The sequence below is a fragment of the Bos grunniens genome, chromosome 7, assembly GCF_055505025.1.
Source record: "Bos grunniens cultivar Pamir isolate PY7600 chromosome 7, Bosgru_T2T1.0, whole genome shotgun sequence".
Lineage (NCBI taxonomy): Eukaryota > Metazoa > Chordata > Mammalia > Artiodactyla > Bovidae > Bos > Bos grunniens.
The window spans coordinates 14,512,825-14,528,964 of NC_141171.1; the positions used below are offsets into that span (position 1 = coordinate 14,512,825).

The window sequence follows — 16,140 nt, forward strand, 5'->3', positions numbered from 1 at the left end:
CTGACTTAAAGCTTAGGGCCCTTTAAAGGGGAGTCCAATATTCTTGCTCATGCTTTCCTTAAGCCTTGTGCAACAATGTATCTTGCCTGAGAACTGGCCTTTCTTTAGGTCTGGAACTAATGGCTGCAGTGTCTTACTCATGGAAATGCTTTTCTTAGACTCTATGAATAATTATAATTGTAACAAATCTTGCCTGGGGAACTGTTTCCCAAGACTTGTAGCCCTGATGACACAGCAACAGTATGTCTCCAGAGACATTGACCAGGATCATTCCCCCTGGCTTATCTTGTGCCAAAGGTATGACATGATGTATGCCTTGGGAAAGGGTATGGTGGAACTTTTACAAACCTTGAGGTATTATTTTTATTTAACTAGCTAGCAGAAGAGTATATAATGCCCTGCCGAAACTAGCAAACCAGGTATTCTCCTGCCCCCTTCTGATGTCTATGTCAGAAGCTTTCTCTGTCACTTTCACTTCAAATAAAAATCTACACAAAGCTCTGAGTGACTGAAACTGTCTTTGGTCTGGAGTTAAATCTTCTTTGGGGACCACAAACCCAGCAACACCATTCACTGTAGGCTTCCTTCACTTCCACTGCAGGGGGCACAGGTTTGATCCCTAGTTGGGAAACTAAGATCACACATGCTGTGTTGCAAAAAAAAAAAAAAAATAGTATATGCATACATATAAGTGAGTCATGAGTCACTTTGCTGTATGGCAGAAATGAACACAACATCGTAAATCAACTCTACTTCAAAAAAAAAAAACACACACACACACACCTCATTTCAAGGGTAGGCACTTAGGATCGCTGTCTGCCACCTGCATCTTTGAAGTGGTTCAGACTCAAAAACAGGAAAACGAGTTGCTCCTTACGGAACCCCTGAAACCAAAGCCACCTGTGAGGCCCTTCCAACGTCTCCTCATCCTGTCTGATTTCACTAATGTTCACTTGGCCCCTGGGACCTTCTTCCCATCCTCAGAAAATGCCAAGTTCATTATTTCCATCTTAGGTCTTTGCTTTTTCTGTCTTTCCTAGTGCTCCCCAGGGCTGGTTCCTCATTGTCTCCCAGGCTTCCCCTCAGAGAAGCCCACCTGCCCACCCAACCAAACACACGTGTGTCCATCACATGGCCCTAGTTTATTGGCTCAGAGTCTCTAAAACTATTCCATGCGTATGTTCACCTGTTGATCACCCTGCCTTCTTCCTTGTGTGTGTTTCATTCATTGCTGTGGTCCCAGTGCCTAGAACAGTCCCTGTAAAATAGCTTGAGACACATTTGTTGAATAAATAAACCAAACACTTAAAAAAAAAAAAAAAAAGATTGTCTTTAATAGCAAAATTACACTATGGAAAATTGGGAAAATCCAGAATACAAAATACAGAAAGGACAGCTTCGGATCTTTAACATTTTGATCATCAAAGCATGAATTGTATCTGCCCTCCTTTCCATGTCTCCTGTGTGCATGTAGGTCTGTCAGTGTTATCAGTGGTGTGTCTGCGTGTCAATGACATGTTAGTGTGCAGTGTGCATGCATAGATAGGCTTCCTAAGCTTCCTAGGCTTTCTAGGCTTCCTAAGGGGTCTCGGCCCCTCAGGTCTCCCTAAGTCCTAAACTGCCCTTCCGCATCGTCCTGTTCCTGAGAACAGCTCTTCATGGAGGGCCATTGGTGGGCCCTGGGGTGGTAAACATTAAGGCTCGGTAACGTAACCATGAGGTAGCTGAGGTCTTCTTCATCTCCAGATGTGAGGATAGGGCCTCCAAGGGGCTGGCTCATGTCACAGAGGCCATACAGCTGGTAAACCATGATCCCAATGACCTGAAGACACCAAGGCCTGGGTTCTCTCTACCTGGCCTTCAGGCCTCTCCAACCTGATTACTTGCCTACTGGCAAGGTGCTGCTCAGAGGGTCCAGATCTCATTAATGAAAGCTAAGAGGGGGATCCCTGGGTCGGGGGGGGGGGGGGTGCAGTCACATCCACCAGTCCATGGACTCTTTGGGCAAGGCCCTGACAATGACCATACAGTGCGGTAGCCCCTTAGACAGGATCCTCTCTGCCTCCTGACCCTCCCAGCCCAGCCCCTGCAGCTCAAGGACCCTGAGCTTGGGCATGGTGAGGCAGGAGGCGAGGATCTCCTGTGGGGAAGGCATTTCCGGGGTGACAAGTGGCCCCAGCAGGCACAGACTCTCCAGGGCTGGCATGCCCTCCAGGACAGACAGGCCAGGGGCCGAGAGGCCCCGAACGGTCAGCCGGATCTTCCGCACATCTCGGAGGTGGCGGCTGATGGCCAGGAGGGTGCTGTCGGCCGAGAGGGTACAGCCCAGCACCTCCAGCCTCTGCAGGTAGTTCAGCTCCTGCAGGCCCATATCCAGCCCCGTCTCAGTCACTCGGTAGGTGCCACCCAGCACCAGCGAGCGCAGGGCGCGGAAACGTGTGAGGCCCTGCAGGTGCTCGTCGCGGAAGGCGGGGACGCGGTCCAGCACAATGCACTCGAGCAGGGGCAGCACCGTGGGGTCCTGCTCTTTATGGAGCCAGGCCATGGAGATCTCACAGCTGTGCAGCTCCAGGGTCCTCAGGGTGCAGGGCAGGCTGGTGATGGGCACCATGCTCAGGTTGGCCACATGCAGGCAGAGGCGCTTGAGGTTGGGGCACTTCTGACCCAGGGCCCTCATCAGGGCAGGGGACAGCTGGGGAGCCTGGGAGCCTGAGAACAGGTAGCCGCCCATCCGTAGGGAATGGAGCCTGGATGCCATGTACCGGCGGAGGAGGTGCCACATGACTTTGGGCCGCATCTGTAAGAGCCAGAGGTGGGAGGGTGTCTGGACCAGAGATACGGGGCATCTTCCAGGGACCCCACCCACCTGGAGACAGACAAGCCCCAGGTAGGGTTCTGAGGCTTCCTGGGAATTCTGTCCTTCCCTCACCAGCCTTACTCAACCAGATACCTTTCCAGAAGTAACAGGATGGTTTAACCCCATCATTTTGACCTCTAAGTTTGAACAAAAGCAATGGTGGATAAGAGACCATCATAACATATCTGTCTCTACCAGGACAGTGAGTCTCATTACCTTCTGGAATAAGTAAGAAAGTGAAACAACAACAACAAAAAGCCTGTTTCTAAACCTTTCAATTCCTTGCACAATGAAAATCACTGTGATCTGTATATATACCCTAGGAAAATTTTACTGCTAATTTATGAAATAGTACTATTGATTCCAGGTTTAATAAAACTTTATACCTTTTAAGATTTTAAAAAAAGTGAATCCACCCAGCAATATTTTTATCTCTTTTTCTTTTTTTGGCCATCCCATGTGGTATGTGGGATATTAGTTCACCAACCAGGGATCAAACCCTCGCCTCCTGCAGTGGAAGCCTGGAGTCTTAACCACTGAACCACCAAGGAAGTGCCTATCCCATTCTTAATGACCACCTCTTCATAGCAATGAGCAACACAAAATAAAAACTGAAAAAGGTTAAAACTGCCCAGGGTAAATTAGATGTAAACAAACAAACAAACAAAAAATCATAGCTTAGTAATAGTGAAAGCTGCAAAATTTAACCCTGGGAAGTTAGACTTGTAGAAAACAAACTATAAATAACTAGTATTTCATGTATTTTATCATATGTACAGTTTACCTTTAAAAAGAAAAAAGCAGAAAAAAGAAACTGCATACCATAGAATTTGTTGACTTTTTTTTTGGTAAATATGACTTTTTTATTAGCAAAATCCATGACCAGGCAAGACGATATTCTGCTGTCTCTCAGCTGTTCCTTTTCTGTTGGGTTCTTGGTATCCCTAATCCTTTTATTCCTAAATTCATGTTTTTCACACTTTCATTGAAATATAGTTAATTTACAGTATGTTACAATGTATTAGTTTTGGTGCAGAGCGAAGTGATTCAGTGATTGCTATTTTGGTGTACAGCTATATATATATGTAAAAGAGTTAATCACTCAGTCATGTCTGACTCTTTGTGACTCCATGGACTGTCACCCACCGGGCTCCTCTGTCCATGGAGTTCTCTAGGCAAGAATACTAGAGCGGGTAGTCATTCCCTTCTCCAGGAGACCTTTCTGACCCAGGGATCAAACCCAGGTCTTCTGAATTTCAGGCAGCTTCTTTACCACCTGAGCCACCAGAGAAGCCCATATGTGTATATATATGGATGAATATATATATATATGGCTGGATCTATATATATATATTTTATATTCTATTCCATTTTAGGTTATTATAAGATATTGAGTATTGCTCCAACTGTGCTATACAGTAGGTCTTTGTTGGTTACCTATTTTATATATAGTAGTATGTATAGTTTAATCTCAAACTCCTAATTTATCCCTCCCCCCCTGTTAACTACTCTTGATAGAGAAATCAAATCTTCCTGATCAAATTCAGACCTGCAAATTTGGGCTGAGGAAAGGGATTCACTAGAAACACTGGCCACTAAAAGGTAACTCACAAGAGTGGAAGCCACTGTTGGCAAAATATCAAATGGCCACAAAGCCAGAAGTTGAAGCATTTTTACTTGTAAAAAGACAAATGAGAAAATCCTTTAAGTTTCATGATATCAAACACTAGCCAGGATGTGGAAAAGCAGTTCTTGGGTCCTGCTGGTGGGACTTGGTCTGGCTACTTTGAAATGCAATCTGATTTTTACTGAAATTTAAAATATGGACCCCCACTGGCACCTGTTTTGTTTTTTCAAATACAGGAACATCTACTGCCTTTCTGGGAAAGAACAAGGTGACCTGGGTGACAGAAGCAGGGAGAGACCTTACCTTCCAATGTTTATCATTTTGTATATTTTCAATCCTGTGCATTTATCTCTGAGCGCCCCCCCCACACTTATGTTTTTTTAAACGAATTCTTTAGTTGGTTTAAATGAACACACTGCCTAACCTAGTAATACCTGTTTTGTGGAATTTACCTTACAGAAACGTTGGTTTCTGACATCATGGTTTTAACAGCAAAAATGTTCAGTGATAACAGCCATGTAGATAGCAACTAAGAACAAAGAGGATTCAGAGATTCAAACGTGGGTAACTCCTCAAGACATGCAGGAAGGAGTGGCAAAATGATACCTTCAGGGTTAAAGAAAAAAGAAACAATACTATGTACTTTTGTTGTTTAGCTGCTAAGTCATGTCTGACTCTTTTGTGACCCCATGGACTGTAGCCCAACAGGCTCCTCAGTCCAAGGGATTCTCCAGGCAAGAATGCTGGAGTGGGTTGCCATTTCCTTCTCCAGGGGATCTTCCTGACCCAGTGATTGAACTGGCGTCTCTTATGTGTCCTGCAACGGCAGGCAGATTCTTTACCACTAGCCCCACCTGGGAAGACTATTATATATATATTATAATTTATATGGGTACAATTCTTTCAACCATAATGGTTAACTTGTATTGAGTAACTACTGTTTGCCAGATGCAGCGCTGAGCATTGAACTAGAAGGCTCACACAGTACCTGGTTGCAAGGCAGGTCTCCGTCCCCACCCCACCCCCCTACTGGAAAAATGCATTGGCCGAATCTTGCTGCAAGAGTACAACTATGATTCAACACAGCCTGACCCCAAAGGCCAATCCTGCTCTTGTAACCACTGCCCTTTCCTTCCCTATAAAGCCCCAAGGCTCCAAAAGCATAGAAAATGCTACAGAAGGAAATTCCACACATAATAGTGGTTATTCTGGGGAAGGGTAGAGATACCAGGGGATGACTGTCAAAGGCTCTTGCTTCATTTGTGACAATATTTCAATTTTTTTTGGTTTTGTTTTAATTTAGATATAATTAACATATAACACTTATTAGTTTCAGGCATACAACATAATGATTCAATACTTATATGTATTATGACATGATCATCACAATAAGTCTAGTTAATACCCATCACCATACATAGTTATACTACTTCCACATTTTTGTAAGAATTATTCATGATGTGTGATTTTAAAAAGTTAAACCCCAAAAAGAGAAATGTAAAACAAATGTCCTAGTTAATCTCTGTTATGGGTACTAAAGTGTTTTAGAAGTGGACTCATCTGCAACTGATTTTGAAGCATACTTAAAAAATCAAATGGGAAAACAAAATAAACAAACATTTGGAAAATAAAAGCTTGATGGAAAGAGGGATGGATGGATGAAGAGATGATACAACAAATGTATTAAGTATTAGTGGTGGGCAACTCTGTGTTCTCTGTACTGTTCTTTTAACTATTATATACGTTTGAAAGTTTTCATAATAAAATAGTCTGGTGGCTTGGAGGTAAAGAATCCGCCTGTCAATGCAATGGGTCGGGAAGATCCCCCAGAGGAGGAAATGGCAACCCACACCAGTATTCTCGACTGGGAAATCCCATGGACAGAGGAGCCTGGTGGGCTATAGTCCATGGGGTTGCAAAAAGCTGGACACGACTGAGTGACCAACACCAACCTAACACTAACAGGTGATTCATATGCACAATAAAGTTTGAGACACGGTCTTATAAAGCTGTTTGTGATAGTAGAAAGTTGGAAATAATCTAATCATCTGTCAACAGGAAAATAGAGAAACAAACTGTGGTATATTCATTTAACAGCAATTAAAAGGAATGAATTAGATTTACAAGTACTAATTAGAGTAAATCTCAAAAGTGATGTGTGAATAAAGTTGGTAATGGGTGGATATATTAATATAAGTAAAATAGCATTTAATTATCTAAAGAGTAGTTTTATCTCCATTTTAGAAACACATTAACAATACTGTATATTGCTTATAAGCACATACATAGGCAGTAAATAAAAACATGAAGGGATACAAATCCACTTTATAGTCACGGTTATCTCTGAGGAGGGTTTCAAAAGTGCAAGAAACATATGTGCAAATGTTGTATGCATATGTTCGTATAGAAACATTTGTATGTGTATTTCACAAGATCTGCAGTGAATAAAGCCAAAGGTTTAAAAAGATTAAATCTAGGTGGTGAGTACATAGTTTCAGATATATATCCTCTATACATTTCTATATCTATTTGAAATAGTTCATAATAAAAAGAAAAATGCAAAGGGCCAACTCATTGGAAAAGACCCAATGCTGGGAAAGATTGAAGGCAAAAGGAGAAGGGGGCAGCAGAGGATGAGATGGTTAGAGAGGATCACTAAGTCAATGGACATGAATTTGAGCGACTCCGGGAAATCAGTGAAGGACAGGGGAGCCTGGTGTGCTGTAGTTCATAGGGTGGCAAAGAGTCGGGCAACTTAGCGACTGAACAACAACAAAGAAAAATAAATAAAGCACAAGTGGGAGAAAGTTGAAATGATTTGGTTGACTACTCAGGAGATTAATTCTAGAACTAAGTCGACTATAGAAAATTTCTCCATGAAAACTCATCAATAAGCTCTTTTCCTGCAAGACCTTGGTTACACCCATTCTGGAAATGGGGAAGCTGAGGCCTGGAGGTCACTGCAGAGCAAGTAAGGGACACGGGCGGGACGCACCCGGGAGAGCCTCGCTCGAAACACAGGGTTGGAGGCGTGGTCTTCGAAGTCTGACCAACCCGACCTCGGCCCAGGCCTGCCCGGCCAGACCCGCATACCGTGTAGAGCGTCAGGTCGACGTGTCGCCACAGCCACCGGTCGTCCACCAGCTTCTTCCAGTGGTGACAGACCCTGGGGGAGGGGACCCGCCGTTAGAACGACCCCGGCCCCGCGAGGATCAGATGTGCATCTCCTGATACGCCCCCCGCCTGGCCCTTCCCTCCCGCAGGGGGCGGCCGCACCTGGAGATTCGGATCCGATCCCGGACCGGGAGATAAGAGAAGATCTCCAGCAGGACCGAGTCGGGCAAGTCGGCAAAAGTCGCCATGATCCCGTTGACACGCACTTCCGCTTCCGACTAAAGAAACCCGGGTACTCGCCCTGTGGGGGCCCTAAGAAGCGGGGGGAAAAGAGGGTGCGGACAGGGAGGTGGTCGCAGTTTCCGGTAGCTGACGGAGTTTCGGCTTTCCTCTTCAGGGGATGTGGCTGGATCTGGCAGCCAGTCCAGCACGGTATCAGAACTCCGCACAGAGGATGGGGCTAGGGACTGGGACCTAGCCCGGAAGGCGTGGCTAAGGCGATAACGAAGTCCAGGGCGGGGTTAAGGTGGGAACAAGACTCGGGGGCGGGGCCGGAGAGGCGGGCCAAACACAAAAGGCGTGGCTCGGTCGACATTGAGGCCTGAGGCGGGGTTAAGGGCGGGAACGAGACTGGGGGCATGGCTGGAGATTAGGACCGAGCTCCTAATGCGTGACTGGGCGATTAAGTGACGTGAAGCTGCTCAGTAGTGTTCGACTCCTTGCGACCCCATGGACTGTAGCCTACCAGGCTTCTCAGTCCATGGGATTTTCCAGGCAAGAGTACTGGAGTGGGCTGCTGATGCCGAGCCCTAAAGGGCGGGACCAAAAGCGGAGCTCTAGGCAGAGAGAGAAGTCCCTATTTTTTTACTTAATAATGCTTTTTTGTGCATGAGAATAAATTTGTAGAAGTGATATAGCTTGTTAAAAGACACTGAATTTTTTACTTTTACTGATGGCGCCAAATTGTTCTCCACAGAGCCTGAACTGACACTTCCTCCACATATATAACACTCATTTTTAAAGTTGCCAAGTCATAAGGGCAGTGAAATTTATTGAAACACTCCTGTATTGATGAGCATTCAGGTTGCTTCCAGGCAAGCTAAACAATACTGGAGCTAAACATTCTCTTATATACATATATTAGTTCAGTTCAGTTTAGTCACTCAGTCGTGTCTGATTCTTTGGGAACCCATGGACTGCAGCACACCAGGCTTTCCTGTTCATCACCAACTCCCGGAGTTCGCTCAAACTCATGTCCATCGAGTTGGTGATGCCATCTAACCATCTCATCCTCTGTCGTCCCCTTCTCCTCCTGCCTTCAATCTTTCCTAGCATCAGGGTCTTTTCCAATGAGTCAGATCTTTGCATCAGGTGGCCAAAGTATATATACATATATGTGTAACATATACTAAGATCCCACAAGCTGTACAGCATAGCAAGACAACAAAATCCCCAACAAACAAACAAAAAACCATGTATTGCCATTATAGGCTCTTGAAAGTGTGATTTGGCAAAAGCTATTCAAAATTACACTCTCACTGAATTTTGTCATACTATTTGAGGAAAGAACTACATAATTGGAGAATAAGACCTGCACTGTAATAACTGTTTAGCTGATGACTTTCCTAAATTAATTCATTTAAAAAACACTCAGTTCAGTTCAGTCGCTCTTCAACCCCATGAATCACAGCATGCCAGGCCTCCCTGTCTATCACCAACTCCTGGAGTTCACCCAAACTCATGTGCATCGAGTCAGTGATGCCATCCAGCCATCTCATCCTCTGTCGTCCCCTTCTCCTCCTGCCCCCAATCCCTCCCAGCATCAGGGTCTCTTCCAGTGAGACAACTCTTCACATGAGGCATGTCCTTTGACACATGAATCCAATTCCTGGTTTGATTTGTCATATATAAATAGAGTGTATTTATAATAGAAACATAGAAAGTATATATTACATATATGTCTGTGTGTGTGTGTGTGTGTGTATATATATATATATATATATATATATATATATATATAAAATAGCTTTTACTAACTCACACTCTCGGGAGCCTATAATGGTAATACATGGTTTTGGTTTGTTTGTTGGGGGCTTTGTTGTTTTGCCATGCTGTGCAGCTTGTGGGGTCTTAGTTCCCTAAGCAGGGACTGAAGCCAGACCACTGCAGCAAAAGTGCTGAGTCCTAACCACTGGACCACCATGTAATCCCCTGGCAAAATATGTTTTTAATACATGCACACACAGAAGAAATTGTGTATGAAATGCCAAACTGGGACTTCCCTGGTCGTCCAATGGTTGACGTGGTGGTCCACTGGACTCTGGTAGTCCAGGGGTTTCTGGTTTCCTCATCTTAATAGGTGACTACCACAGTGTTTTACTTTTTATGTATTTATGGATAAGTGAAAGCAATATAGGTTTTTTAAGCTTTATTCAGATATAGTTGATAGATAGTTGCAGAAATTTAACACATACATCTAAAAGAGTTTGCTTTTTTAAATTTTCTTTTGGCCAACTCTACAGTGCATGTGGGATCTTAATTCCCCCACCAGGGGTCATGCAAACATCATGTTGCTTGCTAGGGCTTCAAGCCCAGATTTTTCTGATGCCAGAGTGTGGGCATCTCTCTGGCTGTGATTCTCTCTAGAAAGCCCATGGCATCATGAAGGGGCAATGCCTCTGTCAGTTACACAGGTTTCCTAGGAACCATCTCCTCCCCATCAAGCAAACAGGAGTGGAAGGATGGGCACCCCCACATAGAATTTCCTCCGGGTCAGAAATTTAGGTAATAAGGGGCAGAGGAGCCCTGCTCAGCTTGCGCCTTGAGTTGTGACTCAGAACTCTCCTTCCTAGGAAACACCTAGCTCCTCCCAGTAGCAGATGACAGCAGATCCTTTTGAGGCCCCGATGGGAGAGTGGGGCTGTCCTGGCCCCCAGTGGGCAGGTACTGAGTCTCTTCATGAGAAGTTCTGAATGACATTTATCAGGAAATAGAGAGAAGTCTCTAATGTGAGTCTGGAGACGGAAATGGCAACCCAATCCAGTACTCTTGCCTGGAAAATCCTATGGACGGAGGAGCCTGGTAGGCTGCAGTCCATGGGGTCGCTAAGAGTCGGACACGACTGAGTGACTTCACTTTCACTTTTCACTTTCATGCATTGGAGAAGGAAATGGCAACCCACTCCAGTGTTCTTGCCTGGAGAATCCCAGGGACAGGGGATCCTGGTGGGCTGCCATCTATGGGGTCACACAGAGTTGGATACAACTGAAGTGACTTAGCAGCAACAGCAGCTCTAATGTGAATTGTCCAGTCTCCTGAGGCCTTTCCATATCCCACCCAGCTCTGGAGGAGGGAGTCCTTGCAGCAGTGGCAGCCTAGTCCTGGGACTTCCCATGGCCCATTCCCTCCACTTCCTCAGGATGCCTTAGCCCAGTTGGGACTGGCAGGCCGCCAGTAGATCCCCAAGCTCCCAACAATCCCAGGCTTTATTTCCCTCCCCTTTCAGCAGCACTCTTCACCCCTTTTCAATCTCCCCCAGCCCATAGGCTCAGCAACACAATCCTGTGTTTTAGCTATCTCTATTTTAATTAAAAAAAATTTTTTTTTAATTTATGGGGTTTCTTTTGAGGAAAGGGTTTTTTGTTTTTTTCTTTCTGTGTTGCATGGCTTTCAGGATCTTAGTTCTGCAGCCAAGGACAGAACCCAGGCCCTAGGCAGTGAGAGAGTAGAGTCCTAACCACTGGACCACCAGGGAACTGCCTAGCTACCTTTGAATGAAACATAAAAAATGAGTGAGAACTTTTTTTTTTTTAAATAACACTTACTTCCCTGGTGGTCCAATAGTTAAGACTTTGTTCTTCCACTGCATCGGGTATGGGTTCAGCCCCTGGTCAGGATGCTAAGATCGGATATGCTATTTGGTATGGCGAAAAAGCCCAAAATTTCTTCTGGGACTTCCCTGGAGGTCTAGTGGTTAAGAATCTGCCTTGCAATGCAGGGGATGGGGGTTCAATCCCTGGTCGGGGAACAAAGATCCCGCATACCGCAACTAAGACCCAATGCAGCCAAATCAACTGATAAATTTTTTTAATTTACTTTGCCCCTCATTACAAGAGTAACATATGTCCATTGTAGATAACTGGGAAAACACCAAAAGCACCAAAAAAGAGGAATATGCTCAGCAATTCTGCTGTCTAGTGGTCAACACCATCAACAGCGGGTGTGACCTAGTTTTTCTATGTGAATGCAAAGATGTGCTCTTTCTAAACTTCCCCAGGCACACCAGTCCCTTCAAGCTTACCCCTTACATTCCATCTCCCTTCTTGCCCCATCTATTCTTCTGGATGAGGAAAAGGAGAATCAGAGAGGGGAATGTTGGAATCATGTGTGAGCATGTGTGCCTGCTAAGTCGCTTCAATCGTGTCTGACTCTGCAACTCCATGGACTGTAGCCCACCAGGCTCCTCTGTCCATGGGATTCTCCAAGCAAGAATACTGGAGTGGGTTGCTATTTCCTTCTCCAGGGGATCTTCCCGACCCAGGCAGGCGGGTTCTTTACCACTAGCGCCATCTGGGAAGCCCGTTGAGACCATGCAGCTTAATATTAAGGAATGAGACTGAGGTTTTGATTCATCATCTGGATCTGTGTCTCCAATCTGAATAAACTTTCCATTAAGATTCCCTGCCCTCTGAAGCCCACTCAGTGGGATTCTGCAGAGGTTGGAGAAACAACAGATTTCTGCCCTGAGGCAGAAAAAAGAAAAAATCCTGAGGCAGGAAGGCCCCTGAGTCTAGTGTTTGAGGCGGCACTTCTTGAGCCAGTTCCTTAACTCAGGGCAGCCCCGACAGGGTCGCAAAGCATCCATCCTTTCCCCAGGAAGGTATCTCACGTCTTCTGCCTAATCTTGCATCTTATTTTGAGAAAGTGGATTGGGTGAATCAGAGGTTGCCGCCCCCTTTTCAGAGTGAATCCTTTTAGGCTAGTCAAACTAGAATTCTGTCTGCTGAGAAGAAACAGTTCAATAGTGAGTTCTACAGGCAGGTTGGATTTAGGAAGGGGTGTTCCCTGTTCCACCAGCCCTGGGGAAACATATCAGTCCAGGGGCTGCTCTGGGGCTGAAAAGCAAGGTTGGGATCTGGTACACAGTGCCCTCTGTAGGGCAGGAGCGACCTTCCTTGAAGTCAAAGACCTGGGAGCTCTTGCACGCGTGCTGGTTTCCAGCTTCCTCATCAGTGCTGCATTCTGATAAGAGCTGAACTCCATTCTGGAGTGCTGGTAAGTGCTGGTACCCAGGCCAGAATCAGAAGAGTCCTTCACTTACTGATTGTAGTCAGCAACCCAGATGTCCCTGGGGACAGGCGAGATAGCCAGAGGGGAGGGATGAGTAAAACGCTTCCGGGGTCCAGCCCTGAATGAAGGCAGCGGGGCGGAGAGTACAACTGCAGGACTTGATCCAGGCTCCTGTTAGAGGCTTCGTTGGGCTCAGGAACAGGAGGTCAACCCTGTTCCCTCGGGATGTGCCTGGGCGTCCCCACCAGATGCCACACTAGACGGTGTCTCGGCACAACGAAGTGCCTTCAACCAAGGGCCTCCAAAAGGCTGGGCGCCGGTCCAAGACCGCTGACACTCCACTCCTCTCCCCAGCCGGGACCCTCATTCGGCCCAACGCTCCGTCCACAGGTGTCCCCCTGCCCAGGCTTGGAAGCCCAAAACCGCTCCTGGGAACTGCAAGCCCACATCTTACCCTGGGATGAGCACTCCGTGGCGTGTTGACAGGCACGGGGGGGAGGGGTGGAGCTTCCGGTTGCGCACTTCCGCTTCCTGTTTTAGCGTAGGTTCTTAGTGTCTACTCTGGCCTGGGTTTAGCAGTCGTGCGAGGAGGTTGTGGCGTCTGCTGCTTCCAGGCGATTTGAGGTGAGGGAGCCAGGTGGAGGAATCCGGAGTCGGGGAAAGGTGAGGGGACCCGGCCTTCGAGGATCCGCTGGCCTGCGAGAGGCTCGGCTCGGTCTTCAGGCTACCTGGAGTGGGTCGGGGCCTGGGCGGGTTACTGGAGGGGAGGAGCGCGGCTGCCCGGCGTCCGCGGTAGCCCTGGGGTCCGAAGTCCTGGGACACGGAACTAGGGGCCTGGGGAGACTCCGATCTAAGGGAGTGATGGGGACGGGGAGTGATGGGGACGTGAACGTTAAGTCTCAATAACCGGGGGTCTTGGGACCTAGGGAACCCCTGAAGTCTCGATTCAGTTGCCTCCCAGTCCTCGCTTTGTGTTGCTCCAGCCAGGATGATCGAGGTTGTTTGCAACGACCGTCTGGGAAAGAAGGTGCGCGTTAAGTGCAAGTATCCACTGCCGACCAAGGTGCTGTAGCTTCCGGGGGATGCTTGGCATGAGGCAGGCAACTCAGTCTTTGTTTTAGGGTGATTGTAATTAAACCTGGGGGTTGGGGCGGGAATGGGGAGAGTCCCCTTTCCATTTTCCTTAACTCCTCTGCGTCCAGTACGGATGACACCATCGGGGACCTTAAGAAGCTGATCGCAGCCCAAACTGGCACCCGTTGGAACAAGATCGTATTGAAGAAGTGGTGAGTACAGGGGTAGAACTAGGGGCTGGACAGGAGCAGGCCAGAAGAGTTTGGTTGAGGGAGGGCTGCAGCCAGCCCTTTGTTTAGGCAGAACTTTTTCAGCTGGTCTCTGGGGTGAAGAGCCTCCTTAGATTTTTTTCTAAAAAGTTTTTATCCCACAGGTACACGATTTTTAAGGACCATGTGTCTCTGGGGGACTGTATCCTTTTTTGACTTTTTGAGGAAGGATCTACATACCCAGACTTGGTTCCCTATGTTCAATACTCAGGTCTGTATGAGGTTATGCCCATAAGCTATTTAACTTAGAATGTGACACATGGTAAGTATTTAGAGAGTGGGAGCCATCTAATTATTTTGTTGGGGGAGGAGGGTGGTTGGTTAAATATTTTGACTTGGCTTGTAAGACTTTGACACTTTCTGGTCAAAATATTTATTTACTAAGCTCCACCTGAGGGGGGACAGGAGATCAGGGTGGAGCGAGATTCCAGGATGTCTGTTGTGCAGAAGGAACATGAACTTTTTACAAAGTTTGGATTCTTTCCAAATCAAAATTATCCAGTCCCAAATGTTGCAGTTGTGAGAGATGGGGATGGGGATGGAGCCCACCTTAAGGATTCCTTAACACCTTCACTTCAGATGAAATCCACGATGGGATGAACCTGGAGCTTTATTACCAATAGAGCAGAATTCCTTCTTCCTGCCCTTCTCCCTCCTCCCACCCTCACTCCCCACACTAATATGGATGCTTGTTTTTGGAAACTCATGTTAATAAAAACTTAGAGGCTGCTTTGTTGTCATCTTTGAGTGAGAGTTATCTCTTGAGCGGAGGGTTGGTATCTGGTTGTCACTGTTCTAAGTACCCACCCAGCTGCTCAATAAGACTTCAAGATTGGATCAAGGAGGGAGTCAGTAGATTGGGAACCTGAGTGGAAGACCAGAGCTCTGGGGCTAGCCATCTGTCTCTGGGCCGCCCTGGTGGCTCAGACAGTAAAGAATCTGCCTGCAATGCGGGAGACCTGGGTTTGATCCCCTGGAGAAGAGAATGGCAATCCACTCCTGTATTCTTGCCTGGAGAATTCCATGAACAGAGGAGCCAGCCAGGCTACACAGTCCATGGGGTCACAAATAGTTGGACACAACTGAGTGACTAACACTTTTCTGAAGGTCAAAAGATCCTGGGATTATTGTCATCAATAGACCAAGGATCCTCTGGGCAAGGACCTTAGAATTAATAATAGTTAGGAATACAGGTTTAGATTCACACAGACTGGGTGTGGAACCCCAGCCCTACCACCAACTGTGACCCTGGGTAGTTACTTAATCTCCCTTAACCTTCATTTCCTTATCCAATCTGGAACTGATTGTGTTTACTTCATTGGTATGTTGTGAAGTAGAGATGAGATAAGCATGATTAAGCAGCCACAGTTCTTGGCACCTGTGAAATGCTAGTGGACAGAGTAAAACAGTGTGACCTAGGCTATTCAGCCCTTGCCGATCCTCTGTTTCTTCCTCTAAAAAGGGGCACCATGATGACACCCACATCTCCATGAAATAATGAGATAATGCAGTTAAAACAGCAGGATGTCTGGTGCTATATCCATCTCTGGCCTTCTTCCTTCAGGTATGAGTAGACAGGAGATCAAACACTCCATTTCTGTTCCCTTGGCCACAGCTCCTGAGGTCAGCCTTGACCTTGTCCTTACCCAGAGCCACATTCTGGAGCTGCTTTTGAAAGTTTCACCTAGAACCTTGCTCCAAGCCTTCTCCCCTCTCTGTGTATTGACCTGGTAGGTCCTTCCTCAGGACATAACCATGTTCAAGTCTAGTCCACTGCTCCCCCCGCACCCCCCCCGCCCCAGCCTTATGCTTTCTTTTTGCCATCAAGCTTCTTGGGACGCAGTCGTGCAGACTGCCTGGGATGCTGGTCTATAGTCCACTAAAGCTGGTCTCTCCTTGGTCTCCACTGG

At 46.6% G+C, this 16,140-nt stretch overlaps 2 protein-coding genes and 2 long non-coding RNA genes across 8 annotated transcripts; 2 read left to right on the top strand and 2 right to left on the bottom strand.

The window, feature by feature from the left end:
- Positions 1-1,310: 1,310 nt before the first annotated feature.
- Positions 1,311-8,501, bottom strand: FBXL12 (F-box and leucine rich repeat protein 12). Of its 4 annotated transcripts, XM_086409156.1 has the most exons (4): positions 7,761-8,103; positions 7,578-7,650; positions 4,937-5,013; positions 1,311-2,797 (listed from the first exon to the last, which is right to left on the bottom strand). In XM_086409156.1, the coding sequence occupies exon 4, from the start codon at positions 2,795-2,797 to the stop codon at positions 1,976-1,978; it is 822 nt and encodes a 273-aa protein (XP_086265282.1). In that variant the 5' UTR covers positions 4,937-5,013; positions 7,578-7,650; positions 7,761-8,103; the 3' UTR covers positions 1,311-1,975. The 4 variants fall into 4 exon arrangements, with proteins under 4 accessions (XP_086265282.1, XP_086265279.1, XP_086265281.1 ...); XM_086409153.1 differs by lacking the exon at positions 4,937-5,013 and having other exon boundaries at positions 7,761-8,501; XM_086409155.1 differs by lacking the exon at positions 4,937-5,013 and having other exon boundaries at positions 7,480-7,650; positions 7,761-8,097.
- On the top strand, positions 7,586-12,952 carry LOC147368544 (uncharacterized). The gene is made up of 2 exons (XR_015166677.1): positions 7,586-7,890; positions 12,756-12,952. It is a non-coding gene; the product is annotated as an uncharacterized LOC147368544 (long non-coding RNA).
- On the bottom strand, positions 11,668-13,431 carry LOC147368545 (uncharacterized). The gene is made up of 2 exons (XR_015166680.1): positions 13,342-13,431; positions 11,668-12,945 (listed from the first exon to the last, which is right to left on the bottom strand). It is a non-coding gene; the product is annotated as an uncharacterized LOC147368545 (long non-coding RNA).
- Positions 13,421-14,959, top strand: UBL5 (ubiquitin like 5). 2 transcript variants are annotated; one of them, XM_086409203.1, is made up of 5 exons: positions 13,421-13,550; positions 13,814-13,931; positions 14,090-14,173; positions 14,335-14,372; positions 14,810-14,959. In XM_086409203.1, exons 2-5 carry the CDS (start codon positions 13,876-13,878, stop codon positions 14,851-14,853), a joined length of 222 nt encoding a protein of 73 aa, XP_086265329.1. In that variant the 5' UTR covers positions 13,421-13,550; positions 13,814-13,875; the 3' UTR covers positions 14,854-14,959. The 2 variants fall into 2 exon arrangements, with proteins under 2 accessions (XP_086265329.1, XP_086265330.1); XM_086409204.1 differs by having other exon boundaries at positions 13,421-13,511.
- Positions 14,960-16,140: the final 1,181 nt, after the last annotated feature.

Bases quoted from the DNA above. Each gene is read 5' to 3' on its own strand.
- FBXL12 (XM_086409153.1), bottom strand. From the start codon at position 7,846: ATGGCGACTTTTGCCGACTTGCCCGACTCGGTCCTGCTGGAGATCTTC. The intron at 7,651-7,760 runs GTGCGGCCGCCC...CCCCTCCCCCAG, and splicing joins GATCGGATCCGAATCTCCAG to GGTCTGTCACCACTGGAAGA. The intron at 2,798-7,577 runs GTATGCGGGTCT...TGGCTCTTACAG, and splicing joins TCGACCTGACGCTCTACACG to ATGCGGCCCAAAGTCATGTG.
- UBL5 (XM_086409203.1), top strand. From the start codon at position 13,876: ATGATCGAGGTTGTTTGCAACGACCGTCTGGGAAAGAAGGTGCGCGTT. The intron at 13,932-14,089 runs GTATCCACTGCC...CTCTGCGTCCAG, and splicing joins AAGGTGCGCGTTAAGTGCAA to TACGGATGACACCATCGGGG. The intron at 14,373-14,809 runs GTATCCTTTTTT...CCTTCACTTCAG, and splicing joins CCATGTGTCTCTGGGGGACT to ATGAAATCCACGATGGGATG.